At 46.3% G+C, this 16,180-nt stretch overlaps 1 protein-coding gene across 1 annotated transcript in view; it reads left to right on the top strand.

The window, feature by feature from the left end:
• KCNN4 (potassium calcium-activated channel subfamily N member 4) overlaps nt 1–15,877 on the top strand; it is a 47,382-nt gene extending 31,505 nt beyond the window's left edge. Inside the window, exons 3-9 of the mRNA XM_083754067.1 lie at nt 1,587–1,996; nt 3,684–3,816; nt 5,905–6,015; nt 9,662–9,780; nt 10,757–10,826; nt 12,446–12,621; nt 13,555–15,877. Of these exons, the coding sequence (XP_083610193.1) occupies nt 1,587–1,996; nt 3,684–3,816; nt 5,905–6,015; nt 9,662–9,780; nt 10,757–10,826; nt 12,446–12,604 (1,002 nt within the window). The 3' untranslated portion in view covers nt 12,605–12,621; nt 13,555–15,877. The remainder of the gene's footprint in view (nt 1–1,586; nt 1,997–3,683; nt 3,817–5,904; nt 6,016–9,661; nt 9,781–10,756; nt 10,827–12,445; nt 12,622–13,554) is intronic.
• The last annotated feature ends 303 nt before the right edge of the window (nt 15,878–16,180 follow it).

A 16,180-nucleotide genomic window follows, 5' to 3' on the forward strand; every position in this document is an offset into this window, starting at 1 on the left:
TGTGGAGATGCTTTGTGGGAGTTTAGGGACAGACTGGGGGTAGTGTGTGTGGGGTGGGGGGAGATGGCGATTTAAGAGGAGATGGAAGTTGAACCAAGGTAGATGGCAGGGAGCAGCAGCAGGATATGGGCAATGGAAGGAGTGCTGGAGCTTCCACACCTCTCTCCTTCCACACATATGTGCATTTTCATAAGCCATTCATTACTGTTCTTATACTGGGAATCTGAATCTGTGCGGGAAACAAAACTCTTGGCATGGCAGCAACTATTCTGTGGAACTCCCTGCCTATTGATATCAGGCAAGCTCCTTCACGGTGCTGTTTTTGACCCTGCTAAAAAAAACCTCTTCCTTTTGGCTAACCAGACATGCCATTTTATTATGTACATTTGTGTTTTCTTTTATCATGTTGCAATGCCTACTGTTTTCATAAAGCCTTGTTTTTATTGCTATTTTAAATGAATGTTTTATACCATTTTTTGAGACTGCTTGGGGGGAGAGAGAGATTGTTAAAGAAATACAAAGAAATTAAGAGGCCTTTTGATTCTTTTACTCTCATATATAATTTTTTAATTAGTTTTTGCACAAATTTTCCAACATAATAACTCCAAAGCAACATGATATGTCTTTGGCCATCACAGCCTGAGACCTCCCTCAACCCCTTCTAATGGTTTTCCAAATTTTTCTCTGATTTTGCATTTTATTACTATGCTTATTGCTAAAAGTCCAGTCTTACATCCACTAATCTTAGTCCTTTTCACAATAATTTGTAAAGTCCTCCTTACAAAACTTCCTGTAGTCCTACAAGTGATGTTAAGTGATTACAATTGTCTTTCAAATGCAAGATAAATTTCTTCCAGTCCTTTACGAAAATCTGGTCCTGCTGTTTCGAATTTTCCCTGTTAGTCTCACCAGCTCGGCATAATCCTTTTCCTCTCAATTCTAGGAGAGAAGCAGGGTGCTGTATGTGTTTCGAGAAGGGTCGCCATGTAAGACTCTTTGTAGCAAAAACAACAAACGTTGCATTCCCATCGCCGTTTATTCCATTTCCCCAACGTCTCCCTACCTGCTGATTTCCGCATTATATTTGAGCTTTCACACGTAGAAGCCATTTCTGGAAACACAGCAGAAAATATAGAGCGTGTTTGGTGCTATTTCTGAAAGGATTTCTTTTTCCTGGAAGCAAATAACATTGACCTGAGCACAAAACTTCCACTGTAGTCCACGATATTTCCGGAAGTGGCTTCCACATCAGAAACACAGCAGAATATGTCGTAAATTTAGTGCTAACCTTAGTGTTAATTGCGAGCAGATTCCCACCCCCCACCGGAAGCAAATAGCATGGAACTTAGCGTGGAACTTCTGCTGTTTCCGGAAGTGACATTTTTTGCGTCATGTGGAAGCTCCAATATAACATGGAAATGAAAAGCTAGTGAACCGTCAAGAGAAAGGAATAAGCTGAACAGAGCCTTGGTCTCCCTATCTTCTGCCCTACCAGTACCAACGTCCACCAGCCACTGGGGGGTGACAAGAGGGCGTCGCTTGGATACCGGATTTTTATTATTATTATCTGCTCTCTTTCCCCTTAGCTGTTCATGATGGACAACTCCTTGACTGACTGGCGGATTGCTGTCAGTTGCCGCAAGCTGGCGTTTATCATGCTGGAGCTGCTGGTCTGCTCCATCCACCCCTTGCCCACCGGAGACTTTGCCTGCTTGGAGCCCCAGCCCACGCAGGCCTTCCTCTTCCTCTCCGAGGTTGACATGCTGCTGTCACTGCTCATGTTCCTCCGCCTCTACCTGGTGACGCGGGCGGCCCTGCTGCAGAGCAGCGTTCTGGGAGACGCCTCGTACCGCAGCATCGGGTCCCTCAACAAGATCCACTTCCAGTACCCCTTCGTGCTACGGGTGATGGTGAACAGCCAGCCGGGAAGGGTGCTGCTAATCTTCACGATGGGACTCTGGTTCATTGCCTTCTGGGTGCTGTCTGTTTGTGAACGGTAAGGACCAGGGCCTGCCTGTGCTGGTGTCAGGCGGTGAGGGTCAGTTAGTAGTAGTAGTAGTAATAATAATAATAATAATTATTATTATTATTATTATTATTATTATTATTTAGGGACGCGGGTGGCGCTGTGGGTTAAACCACAGAGCCTAGGGCTTGCCGATCAGAAGGCCGGCAGTTCATATCCCCGCAACGGGGTGAGCTCCCATTGCTCGGTCCCAGCTCCTGCCAACCTAGCAGTTCGAAAGCACATCAAAGTGCAAGTAGATAAATAGGTACCGCTCCGGCGGGAAGGTAAACGGTGTTTCCGTGCGCTGCTCTGGTTCACCAGAAGCGGCTTAATCATGCTGGCCACATGACCCGGAAGCTGTACGCCGGCTCCCTCGGCCAATAAAGCGAGATGAGTGCCGCAACCCCAGAGTCGGCCACGACTGGACCTAATGGTCAGGGGTCCCTTTACTAATAATAATTTATTATTTATACCCCGCCCACCTGTCTGGTTTTCCCCCGCCACTCTGGGCGGCTCCCAACAGAACTAAAAGCACACTTGTACAACGCTCTTGTACAACGTGGGAGAGAGGAGGATGGGGACCAAACCAGAATGGACTCTGATTAGCTGCATCCTTTTATAAGACACAGCACCCCCCACTTCTGTTCTAGCTGCAGACTGAGCCTGGAGCTCTCTGCTTACAGAACATGTGCTTTGTCAGTTAGATGGACCCATCCTTAAAGGAACCCATTCTACTCTGAAGCAATCCAGAGCGCTACCCTCTTCCTTTTCAGAGCAGGCCTTTGTTTGTAAAGGACAATCCCATTTTCTGCCTGATGCCCAGCCAACAGGTAAATAAACTCCCCTGATGAGCCAGAGGCTAGCAACTGAGTCAGCCAAGGTGAAAAGAATAAACAAGCATTTTGTCACTTCAGGTGACACTCAGTCAAAAAAATAATAAATAGGCAAAGCCCATAGATTGGATTTCAAAGCAGTCGCGAGGAAGATCAGTTGCAAAACCAACAGTCTCCTGCTCAAAAGCTGCAGTGTTGGCATGCCTGCCCCGGTGCATGATGGGAGAGAACGCTTGCCTAACTAGACTGGGTTATGTTTCATGGGAAAATGTACCCAACTCCTCTTGATTATTTTCCTCGCTCTCTGGTGTCCCCCTCCCCACTATGCCAAGCTGCCACGAGGAAAACTTGAAAGCCTTGTTATCCCCTCATGGATTTGCCCAAGCAAAGAGAGACAAATGATGTCATCGCTCCTGCCCTGCCCCACTCCTGGTCTGTGTGGGCAGTGGTCCAGACTGGGCCAGAGGGAGAGGGCCTGTGAGGGAGCAGTGGTGGTAGTGGCAAGGACAGCATAGCCTGTGCCTGAGTTTTACTTCCCTGACTAGAGGCAGTACCCCTCTGAATTCCAGTGGCAGGGAGTCACAAGCAGAGAGAATGCACTTGTGCTTGCAGTGCCAAATGTATTTTTATTTCCCAGGGCCTATTTTGAGTCAATTTGAACACTGCTGCTACCTCTTCACTGATCTGCTATTTTAATCTCTTGCATATGGGTGTTTAATTTTAGTTTTTAGGAGTTTACTATTTCTCCTGTCCTCTTAAGTAGCCCTGTAGGGTGTACTTTAACTCTCAATAATGTGAAATACACATTTCCTGACGAACCTCTCTTCATTCCCACCTGTCAGGGAGCATATGGACAACGACTACCTATATAGCACTTTCTGGCTGATCCCCATCACTTTCCTAACCATCGGCTACGGAGATGTTGTTCCGGTGACGGTGTGCGGAAAAGTTGTGTGCGTGTTCACCGGTGTTATGGTAAGAGATCCGTCTGCGCATGGCGCAGAGCTGAAACATGCAAATTTGTGCAAATCCGGAATCTGACTCCCAGCTCCCCCCCCCCCCAAAACGTATGTATTTATTGTGTCCATATCCCACCCTTTTCTTCAAAGAGCTGAAGGTGGCTACGTGGTCTCTCCCTCTCTGCATTTAATCTTCACAACAAGCCTGCAAAGCCAGGGTTCAAAACCCCACCCAGCCGTGAAGCACACTGGGTGACCTTGGGCCAGTCACTGCCTTACCTTGCAGGGTTTTTTGGGGATTAAGTGAGGAGGCTTTTTGGAGGAAAGTGTGGACTAATAAAATTGATTAGGCAGCGACTGAGAGGCGGCAGCTGACTCCAAGGTCATCTGGCGAGCTTTGTGGCTGACTGGAAATTTGAATCCTGGCCTCAATCACTCTAACCACTACACCACACTTCCTCTCAATTCTGAAACGGAAAGTTCATATCTGAAAATGTGATATGTGAAAATGCGATGCTGAAAATGTGAAATGTGAAAATGTGATGCTGCAATGCTACTTCAGAACTTTGACAGATGGACTTGAGTGCTTTAGACTCAAATATCTTGATTTGATTTTTTAGTATCATTATTATTCTTGTTTCAGGCGTCAAATAAGAAATCCTATAAAGCTGTCAAGTGCTAAAGGCCGCTTTTTGTGGTGCCTGTCAAGGGCTGTCGGATGCTATATAACATTGGTCTCTTGGTGAATTGATTTGATAACAAAACAGGAATTGATATCAGTCCTTTCATTACTGGGAATGTAGGCTGGACCAAATGAAGTTGGCTTGGATGGACAATGGATTTTGTATTTCAAAATCATAGGATTAAATAAGGAATAGTCAGATCTGGTCCATAGCTACTGCTGAAAAATTAACCCAGAAATGAATGTAGAGGACAAACCCAAAAAAGATTTGTTTTCAACAACGTGGCAAAAAATTATTTTATATATTAATGGGGAAAACAATGTTCAAATGCGTCCTGTGGAATATGCTACAGTTTGGAATTAACTTTTCATCTTCAATTTAGAATGCCATGGCAATATATTGATATTTAGCAATAAAATAATTTTTTAAAAAAAGATATTGTCCTCCCCACCTCCAGTAATAATAATCCCCCCCCCAAGGAATGAGAATGAAACAACACAAAGTTACACTGTGTGTGCATTTGTACATTTCATTTCATTTCCTTTGAATTGTATTGTTTTTCTTGACTTCCTTACTCTTGTGTTAATTGGAAGCCTATGTTCGTGGACCTCAGATTTTGCTGTTTATTGATGATACGCTTTTACTACTGCTGTATGGATTGTTGCATGGGTAGCCCAAGTGGAGATCTTGAGATTTTGGGCTTCAGCTTCCATCAACTTTAGCCAGTGTGGTCAGAATGCTGGTGGCGGCTGCAGTCTAAAAATGTATTGCGGGTCTTCCCCACACAATTGTGTTTTCTGCTTTAAGCTGCTTTGTTTTTATTTCAAACAAGTAATATAAATCTTATGAAATACATTGAGAAAATCCTTTCTGCATTTCTAAGATGTTTAGAGACTATTCATGTAGCAAGTGATTAATGATGATCACAAACATAATCACAACAATCTACTATATATTTTGGAAAGTTGCATGTTTATTCGTTATGTGTTTGGGCATCTCTTAAGAGATCACCACCAAATTTTGCACATGTTTATTTGTTATGCATTTGGGCATCTCTTAAGAGATCACCACCAAAATTTGCACAGTAGTTCCTGAGATCAAGGAGCCAGGTTTTCATCTGTGCTTGGATACAATGCGATGCCATTTTGAATTAAGATGGCAGAATGAGCTTTTCAAAACTGCACTGATAATCAAATACACCAACTGGGCTGATTTTTTTGTTTTTAAATTTCTGAGCTATGCGAGGAACAAGGCTAATAATACAGAAAATTCTGAAATTAGATATGTGCCCTTCCGCTGAGCTATCATAGTCCCTATCTGCCACAGTAATTCCTAGTCTGACCCGAGGCACAAGGCGTATATTTCCTCTGTGCCTCCAGTTTTATTGCTTCAAACTCATTGTCCTTGTTGTTTTTTTGCAGGGAGTGGGCTGCACGGCCCTCTTGGTGGCTGTTGCTGCTGATAAGCTGGAATTCAGCAGGGCTGAAAAACATGTCCATAACTTCATGATGGATATTCAATGTGCCAAAGAGGTAAGGCAGACGATGAGCTCGATGGATCAGGGCAAAGGCCCATCTAGTCCAGCTTCCTGTTCTCACAGTGGCTTGTGGGGAACCAGCAAGCTGGATGAAAAGCACTTTGCCAACCTGCGATTCCCAGGAACTGGTGCTCAGTGGCAAAGAAGAGCTTGTAGCTGCTGATATTCTTCTTTGCCATGATTTTGTCCAGTCCTCTTTGAAAGCCATCAAAGTTGGTAGCCATCACTGTGGGAGAGAGTTCCATAGTTTACCTATGTGCTGTGCTTAGAAACACTTTTATCTAAGGGTTGCCATACATCCGGAATTTCCCAGAAATTGCCAGTATTTGGCCATTGGGAACAGTGTCCAGGCAGAATTTGCCCAACATAAAGAAAAACACAATAAAATATTAAACATTAAAAACATTAAAAAAACAAAAACAAAATACAGAGCTGCCTTCAGGTGTTTTCTAAAGTTTGTACAATGGTACCGCTGGTTGCGAATAGGATTCGTTCCGGAGGCCCGTTCACAATATGAAAAGAACGCAACCTGCAGCGGCACATCTGCGCATGCGCGTGATGTCATTTTGTGCTTCTGTGCATGCGCATGACGTCATTTTGTGCATCTGCGAGTGGCGAAACCCGGAAGTAACCCTTTCTGGTACTTCCGGGTCGCCGTGGGACGTAACCTGAAAGAACGTAACATGAGGCAGATGTAACATGAGGTATGACTGTATAGTTACTTATCTCCTTGGCTCTGGGGGGTTGCATAGCTCCATACCCTCCAACATTTCTCTGATGAAAATAGGGGCGTCTGCCAGGCAAGGCCTACCTTCTCCCTCTCTGTAGATAACAGCATGAAGCGAAAGCAGTCTTTTACAGCAACAGAGAGCTTTATTGAAAACAGCACAAACATTCAGCATCCATTTTCGCCGTGCAGGTGCTCCCCATTGAGTTCCTCCCACTTCCCTCCAGTTACTTCTGTCTTCCCGTCTCCTCACCACGTGACCCCCCTCCAACCACTGAGCCTTCTGAGAGGCTACCCTATCCAGACGCCTGCCTCTACAGCTCATGGGCTTTCTAGTGAGGGAGATCCAACCAGCTCTCTCTCTCTTCCTGTTCCTCTCCCCTTGGTTGCTCTTCTCCCAGCTCAGCCCAACAGTCAGTTCCCGAACTGTGTCCTTCTGTAAACCGTTGCTGTAGGTCGATACTATCCTCCTGCTCCAGAGGAGCTTCAGGATCAGGCCCTTGAGCAGAGGGAGGGGGGGTGTCCACTATTCTTCCTCAGAGCAATACCCTTCAGTCTGGTTCCTGACAACGTCCTAAGAAAAAGAGGGACATTCTGGGATCAAATCAGAGACTGGGACAGCTTCTGTAAATCCAGGACAGTCCCTGGAAAAGCAGGGTTGCCATATTTCAAAAACTAAAGCCAAGACACCCCAAAATGAGTTGTTGAGCTTATTTTGAACAAACCCCAAAGTTGTTGAGCTTGACACTTCTTACTCACCTTCTCTCTCAACTAAAAAGTACCAGATGTGTCAGCCTTTCCTCAGAGGAGAATAGCTCCCATTACCTGCACCTGGTGTGGGTAACTTTGGTCCATCAAGGGCTGCAGTCCCTTGGGGAATAATATTTTGGAGCCTGCATATTAACAGTGGGTGGTGCCACTCTTTTTTATCTCTCTGCTACCTTTTCTCTTTTTTCTGCCACCCGTTCACTCTCTCCCTCTCCCTCTCCCTCCCCTCACTTCCTCCCCCTGCCCCCCAGTGGGCTGCCAGGAAAGGAATAGGTTACTCTCGCCAGACATCTGAATTAATTGTTTGCAGAGGATTTTTGAAATTAAGCCAAGAGCGTCACATGCACGTTGCCCACCCCCTGACTTTTCGGATCAATCAATTTCAGCAAGATTAATGTGGGAAGTGTAGCTTTTGAGTTTCCTTAATGCCTCTTCTGTTTTCATTTCGAAACATCCTCTTTCTTGTCATCATTCACCAGAAGTCAGGAATTAACAGAAGACAGGGCTTCCTGGTCACAGGAAGGTTTTCGGGTATTACATCAGACCTTCCTCCTTCCAGAGTTGCGTATCTTTGTTGGCTACAATTTTTAGTGAAATGGTACCATTGTGTTTTCCACAAAGCGTGTTCCTGCTTTGCAAGTTTGCAGGCTCTGGCTCAGTTTTTTTTTTTGGGGGGGGCTGGATATGGGTCAGGTGGGTTCCCAGGTCAGCTTGATCTGGGGCCCCCACATTTGGGCTTCTGGTCGGGTCAGGGGCCTGCGCACAGCCTTAATTATCACAGTTGAAGGAACAAAAATACTCAGAGCCAGGCAATGGTACCGCAAGAGGATCGGGAGGGGTGCCCATGAGAGAAAAGTGTGTGCTTGAGGGAGAGTCTTAAGGGCCAGAGAGAAAGGCCTGGAGGGCCGCATCCCTGGTGTCTACAATAATGAGGTGGATGGGACTTTGGCTTGACTTCGTAGGAAGCAATTTCATACGTCCAAGTGTCACTCTTCTACACTGATGAACTGCAGATATAGTCCTCTTCATTTCCTTCCCTGTCGGGCAGCCCTTCCAAACTGAAACTCTACAGGCGTTTCTGCTGCAGCATTTTGCCCTGCTGAAGAGCTAAAAGGCTCCCCTATTTGAATGTTAATATGCAAATACAAGGGGCATGTTTTTGTGTGGTTAGCTCTTCCACCAAGGGGCAAAAACTTGAAACACGCCTGGCTCTGTTGTTCGATATATACAATATATGATATCTTTAGTGTCATTGTCCCATGCAGAACAATGAAATTGAAAAACTACATAAAACATTCAAAAACCCCTAAAAACTCTGAAACCCCATTTTAAAATACACTATACTATAGAGACCCCTTATGCTGCGTTTAGAACCAGAATTGCATTTGTGTAGAAACTGTTTCTCAGGCGGCTAGTCCTGGCCTTGGCAGGTGCCATCTTAATGTGCCCTGTGGACCACGGTTTAAGAACCCCGTGCAATAAACAGTAATCGCTGTTCTTGGGCTCTCTGCCCTGTTATCTCAGGGCGTGTGTAGGCATACATGCAAATCAAGACTTCCTTGTGGGTTTCCTCCTCCCTGGCCTCCCCCCCCAACGCTTTCACAACACTTTTGACAGATGTCCTGTCCTAGCCGGCAAAATCAAAGGCCTTCCTCCTTCTTCCACTTGATGGGTAATGAATGGCACTGCAGGGAAGGGTTGCAGCTCAGTGGCAGACTCTCCTTCACTTGCCAAAGGTTCCAGGTTCAAATCCCCGGGAATTTCCTGGTAGGGCTGGCAAGGCCTCCTTGCCCGAGTTGTCTCCCAGTGACGTCCACAGAGCCAAACATTCCCCAGTCCAGTTGCGGACCACCAAAAACTTTCCACAAAAGGAGCATAGATCAGTGGTCAAGCTCATGCTTTGCATGCGAAAAGTCTAAATCCTTGGCATCTCTAATTCATGTCTCCTTGGCTGAGGGACAGAGGCTGTCTGTTTACCAGACAGCCTCTGTCCGTCAGGGCGAGAGAAGCCCTGAGCTGTTGGGCCTGTGCTCTGACTTCACCTAAGGCAGCTCCTTATGTTCCTAGGGACAGAGAAGGGAAACTGAGCTTCAGCGAGCTGTCACGTTTCTCCCTTTTCTCTCCATTTTTTTGCACCAACCTCTAGATGAAGTGGTCGGCTGCCAACGTGCTGCAGGAGGCTTGGATGCTGCACAAACACACCAAGAGGAAGGATGGCCTAAGGACACGCAAACATCACCGAAGGCTGCTGGCAGCCATCCATATGTAAGTGAATCGCTTCCAGGTTATTGGGTGCTCAGGTGTAGTGCCAAGTCGGGGGGGGGGGGGGAAGGCTGGGCAAGGCACCTTCCGGGGCAGAGGGCTGCACTGCCCTGTTCCTGCTCTGCCAGTTTCCCTCTTTCTAAGTCTTGGACTGCTTGGGTGCCAAGGAATGGTGGGAGAAACCATCAGGTGAATGCCCAGGGAAAGAAGGCTCAGAGCCCTGGGATTAGAGCCAGTATGGTGTAGTGGTTAAGAGGAGTGGACTTGTAATCTGGTGAAAGGGGTTTGATTCCCCGCTCCTCCACATGTAGCTGCTGGGGGACCTTGGGTTAGTCACACTTCTTTGAAGTCTCTCAGCCTCACTCACCTCACAGAGTGTTTGTTGTGGGGGAGGAAGGGAAAGGAGAATGTTGGCTGCTTTAAGACTCCTTAGGGTAGTGATAAAGCAGGATATCAAATCCAAACTTCTTCTTCTTCTTCTTCTTCTTCTTCTTCTTCTTCTTCTTCTTCTTCTTCTTCAAAACAATCCTCATTAAGTCCTCATATTTTTGCTGTTAACTTTGCCTAATTCTACATCACCTTGCTTATTCGTTTGTCTTTGGTTGGAACTTCTTCTTCCTTCCATTTTTGTGCCTAAAGATTCCTAATCAAGCAAGGATTTCGAATTGAACTGATCGTTCGATTTGAGATGGGAGGCGGCGGCGACTAGGGCCGGTTAGATTTGTTACCCGTCGTCCGCCCTGCGTGCAAGGGCTCTGAGCCACTTGCAGATGGGCCTGGGAGGGTGTTGTACATTTCGCTAGAAATTATAGCGAGTGCTCGCAGCCAGTGATCAGGGTTTCCTGAGGAAAGTGCACCGGCGGGTCACGGCTGCTGCGTACGTTTTAACTGTTAAAACTCTTCTCTCCATTGCAATTTGGGAAGGAAGCACATTGGCGAAAGCCCAGGAGGGGAAATAACTTCTCTGTTCTCCTCGTAGGTTCCGTCACGTGAGGATGAAGCACAGGAAGATCCGAGATCAAGTGAATGCCATGATGGATGTCTCTAAGGCGAGTTGTGCGCCGGGGACATTGTTGCCCGGTCGATAAGAGGCTGTGTACACACAAGTTTAAAGCGCATTGCTCCCCAATAAATGTATCCTGGGGAATTGCAGCTTACCCTTTAAAGAGCTACAGTTCCCAGGCTTCTTTGGGCTGTGGTGTGTGGAACATGCTTTACATGCGCAGCATGTATGCATCCTCTGTCGACTCTCCTGTGGTGCAACGGACTAGTGCATCTGGCTGTTAACCAGAAGGCTGGCAGCTTGAGCCCACCCAGGAACTGCTGTGGGCAGAATTCTGGCATCAAAGGGGGTCAAGGACCCTTCCAACTCTGCAATTCTGTGGTTCTATTAATCTAAGGCAATGCAATGCCTTTAAGCGCAGTGTGTTTCCAATATAATAAGCATTAGCAAATTCTTGCAAAAAGGCCACTGATAAGTTCCTGAAGGTGTAGCTTCTATGACAATAAAGGGGTACCTTGGTTCTCAAACTTAATCTGTTCCGGAAGTCTGTTTCAAAACCAAAGAGTTCCAAAACTAAGACGCACTTTCCCATAGAAAGTTGTGCAAAATGGATTAATCCGTTCCAGACTTTTAAAAACAACCCCTAAAACAGCAATTTAACATGAATTTTACAATAAACAAGCAATAAACAATGTACTCCAGTCACACAATCAATCAATCAATCAATCAATCAATCAATCAATTAGTAGCAGAACTGGGTTCCACACAGTCACAAAAATAAAACAAAAAAGCCTCAAAAAGAAAAACACAAAAGAAATAGCAAAAATAGACAGACCTCAGCGGAACACTCAAAACAGAAGTGTGGCACTCAAAACAGAGCGCGTTTGGATTCTGAAAAAAGTTCACAAAAGTTCACTGCATTTTGTGTCTGGGGGAAAGTAAATTTTTCCTAATAAAGGCGTTGGTGCTGCTTTTGTTGTTGAGATTATTATTTTTCCTGCCATTCTCTGAGTGGGCTCAGGGCAGGTTTCTCCGCCACCCCTCCCCATTGATCCTCATAACAACCCTGTGAGGTAGGCTAGGTTGACTAAACTGATGGACTTGATGTCATCCAAAAGGCTAAATAAGAAGTGTTAGCTGGATCTGGTATTGGACTGCCCTGATATCTACAGATGAAGGGCAGCATACAAATTAAATAATAATAATAATAATAATATCATCAGTGTGAATATATTATATATAAAAAATATAATGTAATAACAGGCTTGGAATGAGGCAATTTGTGCCCCCCCTTTTATTTGTGCAGCTGGTTCTTTCTGCCTAAGTGCAGAACCTTACAATTGTCCCTATTTTTGTTAGTTTTGGCCCAGTTCTCCAATCTGTTAAGGTCATATTGGATCCCGATTCTGTCTTCTGCGCCATAAGCTACCCCTCCCAGTTTGGTGTCACCTGCAAATTAGATGAACATCCCCTCACTTCCTTCATCCAAGTCATTTACAAAGCTGTTGAAACGACACCAGGCCCAGGACAGAACCCTGCAGCACTCCACTTGTCACTTTTCCCCCTCCCTGAGGACAAGAGCGCCACCTGTGGGCCAGTCCCGGGAAGTAACTTGAGCAAAAGCTGAACTGTTGACAGCGGTGTCCTGTTCTTCCTCTGCTGCAGATGCAGATGATCATGTGCGACCTCAGCTCCAGCCTCAGCAGCTCCCACCGGGAGCTGGAGAAGCGGATCGAGTCCCTGGACAGGAAACTGGACGAGATGACGAGGCTTCTCTCAGGACTCGTGGACTCCAAGCAGCGGCAGGAACAGCGGGCGCTCTGAACGCCAACTGCAGTTTGGTAGGTGCGGCACCTAGAACTCTGCGACAAAAACCCTCTTCGCGACACAAGATTCTGCAACTCAAAAACACCCAAATTCTGCAATCGGAATCTGTTTGGCCAATTTGAATATACTAGCAAGTTCTCCCCAGGTGAAATTATGTCTTTCTGTTCTTCCCTCTGGAGCCTAGAACTTGAGAGACATGCTGGGATCTTGACCCTACACTCTGGGCTCTAAAAGCGGGAGTGGCGAGACCTCTGACCTTCACGACACTCCTGAACTACAACTCCCATCATTCTGAACCATTAGCATCACTGGCTGAGACGGATGGGATTTGTAGTCTCTCCCCCGCCCCCCAAAAGGGAGGGGGAACTTGTTTGCTAGCTATCTGGGGTCTACTTTTAATATAATCCTTCTCCTTGGGACATGGGTGGCACTGTGGGTTCAACCACAGAGCCTAGGACTTGCTGATCAGAAGGTTGGCGGTTCGAATCCCTGTGACAGGGTGAGCTCCCGTTGCTCGGTCCCTGCTCCTGCCAACCTAGCAGTTCAAAAGCACGTCAAAGTGCAAGCAGATAAATAGGTACTGCTCCGGCGGGAAGGTAAACGCCGTTTCCGTGCGCTGCTCTGCTTCGCCAGAAGAGGCTTAGTCATGCTGGCCACATGACCCGGAAGCTGTGCACCGGCTCCCTCGGCCAATAAAGCAAGATGAGCGCCGCAACCCCAGAGTCATCCGCGACTGGACCTAACGGTCAGGGGTCCCTTTGCCTTTACCTCCTTCATTGCAGGTTTTTTAAAGCAGAGGTTGGAAGGCCACCCCCCAGTGATGCTTTAGTGAAAATTCTTGCATTGAGGAAGTTGGACTAGATTTCTCCCAACTCTACAATTCTATGATTCTATCTATTCCTCCAGTATTGGTGCCACTGTGACCTTTGTTCTCCTTTCCCTTCCAGGTGGCTAAAGAGATGGTTTTGATCATCCCGCTGAAGCCTCCATAGACAGAACTTTTAAACGCCTCCTGCCTTTCTTCATGGGCATCAGGCAGTGTGTCGGGAACACACGGGACTACACCGCCACCTTGTGGTGGAGGAGATCCACTACAGGCATTTTGAAAAGCCGACCCACCGCATCTCCAGACAAAAGAAAAGGAGCTTTCAGAACTTTGCTCTCCGCAGAAAAGACTTCTCGAACCTCTGAATAGATTTTGCAAAGGTGGTTGTGTCTTGCAAGAGGGACTCTGGATGCAAAATCCACTCTTCTAGCAGGCTTCTGAGCTGTGGGTGGGGGAACCAAGAGGACAAGATACAGGAATAAGTATGCTTGAAAACTGTGCAGAGTCCTTGCCCTTTGGCAAAAGACAGTTTGTCCATCACGGGCAGGAATGCAATTTTCAGGAAGCAATTGCTAACTGGCTGCACAGGATCTCCTGAGATGGGTGTAGGAGGACCCCACACCCTCAAAGTTCAGGCTTGCATATAATCATGTTTTTGGTCACCTAGAGAGTAACAGTTGCTGCAGGCGAGGACGTTTGTGTGTGTCTGTACCGGGGGTGGGTTTATCATTTAAGGCGGTTGATGCTACACCAGTGTCTTAACATAAGCTAGGGCTACGCAGGCAAGCTTCTGACAGTGCGCAGGCTACTTGCCAGCCTGCTCTTGACATTTACTATGCACCTGGAACAAATGTGCCTTAACACTGCAGAAACACAACTGCTGGCAAGGAGACCCTGATCAGGAGCTCCAGAGACAAGCAAGAGCCATCGTTTTAGCCTAGAATACCCTAAGGGTTCCAGCTTCAGTACGTTTAAAAAGTTACGTTAGGCACAGAGGGCAGAAAGATGCCTTGTTTGTGCCATGGACCTTGGAGGCGGGCGAAGTAGATGAAGGGTTGGATGGATGCAGTGGTCCAACTTGAGACGAAGAGTGAAGTTCTCAAAGGGTTGCTTGGCTAGCTGTTCAGTGAGAGCTTGTAGGAGTCTCTTAAGTGTGGGGAAACCTCAGTAATCATCCACTGAGCATCCTTTGGAAGTCAACATCTAGTGGGGAGAGCTGCTTAGCTCTTGGTCTTCAGGTCAACACTGAAATGCAGAGAGACGTGCTTTCTTTTTCCAAGGTGTGCAGACAGGAGAATCACGATTTGCACTCAGGTCCTGGTTCCGGGCTTCCCACAGGTATCTGGCTGGCCACCAGGAGAACAGGGTGCTTGTCTAGATGGGCTTGAACCACAGCAGGCTTTTCTTACATTCTTAGGGGATCAGCTTTTAGAAGCCATACTTTTGTGGGGAGCCGACTGCCGCCGTTTCCTTCCCTTCTGCATTAGTTTGTGAAGCACATAAAACTGGAGGTACAGATTCCTACCTCTCCCCTAAGGCCAGAACTTGATTTTTGGATTGCTTTTGGTCTCTCAGGTGAGAGATGAGGGAAGCCAGCGGTGTATGTATAGGCGGCACTCTCCTTTATAGTATTTTCTTCTCTCCTTTTTTCTTTAGAGGGGAGGAAAGAAACAGACGAAGTGCCATTGCCCAGTCTGTTAGAAAGCGGTTTCTATCGCCTCTCGTGAGAAGCTGCTGCTTCCCCAGTAAGAGGCAAGGAGAACGCTTGGTATGAATGCTCACCTGGGGGGTGTCTATATTACTGCTTGCTTGTCAGTACTTGACATTTGTCTGGCTCTCATAGCACAGATGTGCGAGGATGAGAGACTGAATTATGGCAGCGATTGTGGAGTGTGATTGGAGGGCGTGCTAGAATAGGACATTTGAGTGCATTGGAGCATTGATGTGCGCTGACCATGCAAGGTGTGTGTGTGTGAGCAAAACTGAACGGTCTCTGTATTTTTAGCTGTAGTGAGATTAAGTTGTGAAAATTGCTGAATAGGAAGCTGGGCACTGATACATTTAATGGGATGATTGATTGATGTACGGTGGTGGGGAAGAATGAGTTGATTTTCTTTTGCTTCATTGCGAATCAGATTTGGTTTTTTTTTATAAAAAAGGTGAAATTTATACTTCTTAGCTCATTTTTAATTATTTTGCTTCCTGATCTTTAGAGGATGCTTGGATTTAGTCCTTTACTATGGATTTTCCTTGCATTTTTTTGCAGCTGATGAGGATGCTCCACTTAGTTACGTTTTATAGAACGTAGAAATGCTCTCCTTTTTTTGTTTTGGTATCTGCTGTTTATTTAAGATGTTTTAACCTATGTTGTAAACCGCTTAAGAGTTTTGTTTAACTAAAAGCGGTATATAAATGGTTCAAATAAAAATGAACAAAGGTCATTATTCCTGTTGCTAAATGACGGCTGCACACCAGTCCTAAGGAAGGAAACATCAGGGGCACTTTTCGTTCCTCCCTCCCACCCCTGGGCTGCCATCCCAATACACACTGAGGCAGCAGTTTTAAGGAGAGGGGTTTGCATCTCACCAGCCACTTCCAAGGAAGAGACCAGAGTTCTTTACTCCCCTGGAATAGAGGTCATATCAAACGATTAATGAAATCTGCATTCATGTGGATACAGGAAAAGGCAATGGGCTGGATCCACAGTAGCTCTACCACTGAAATTGACAAGTTCTCAAATAAAGTCG

The sequence above is a fragment of the Podarcis gaigeae genome (assembly GCF_964106915.1).
Source record: "Podarcis gaigeae genome assembly, chromosome: 8".
NCBI classification, from domain to species: domain Eukaryota; kingdom Metazoa; phylum Chordata; class Lepidosauria; order Squamata; family Lacertidae; genus Podarcis; species Podarcis gaigeae.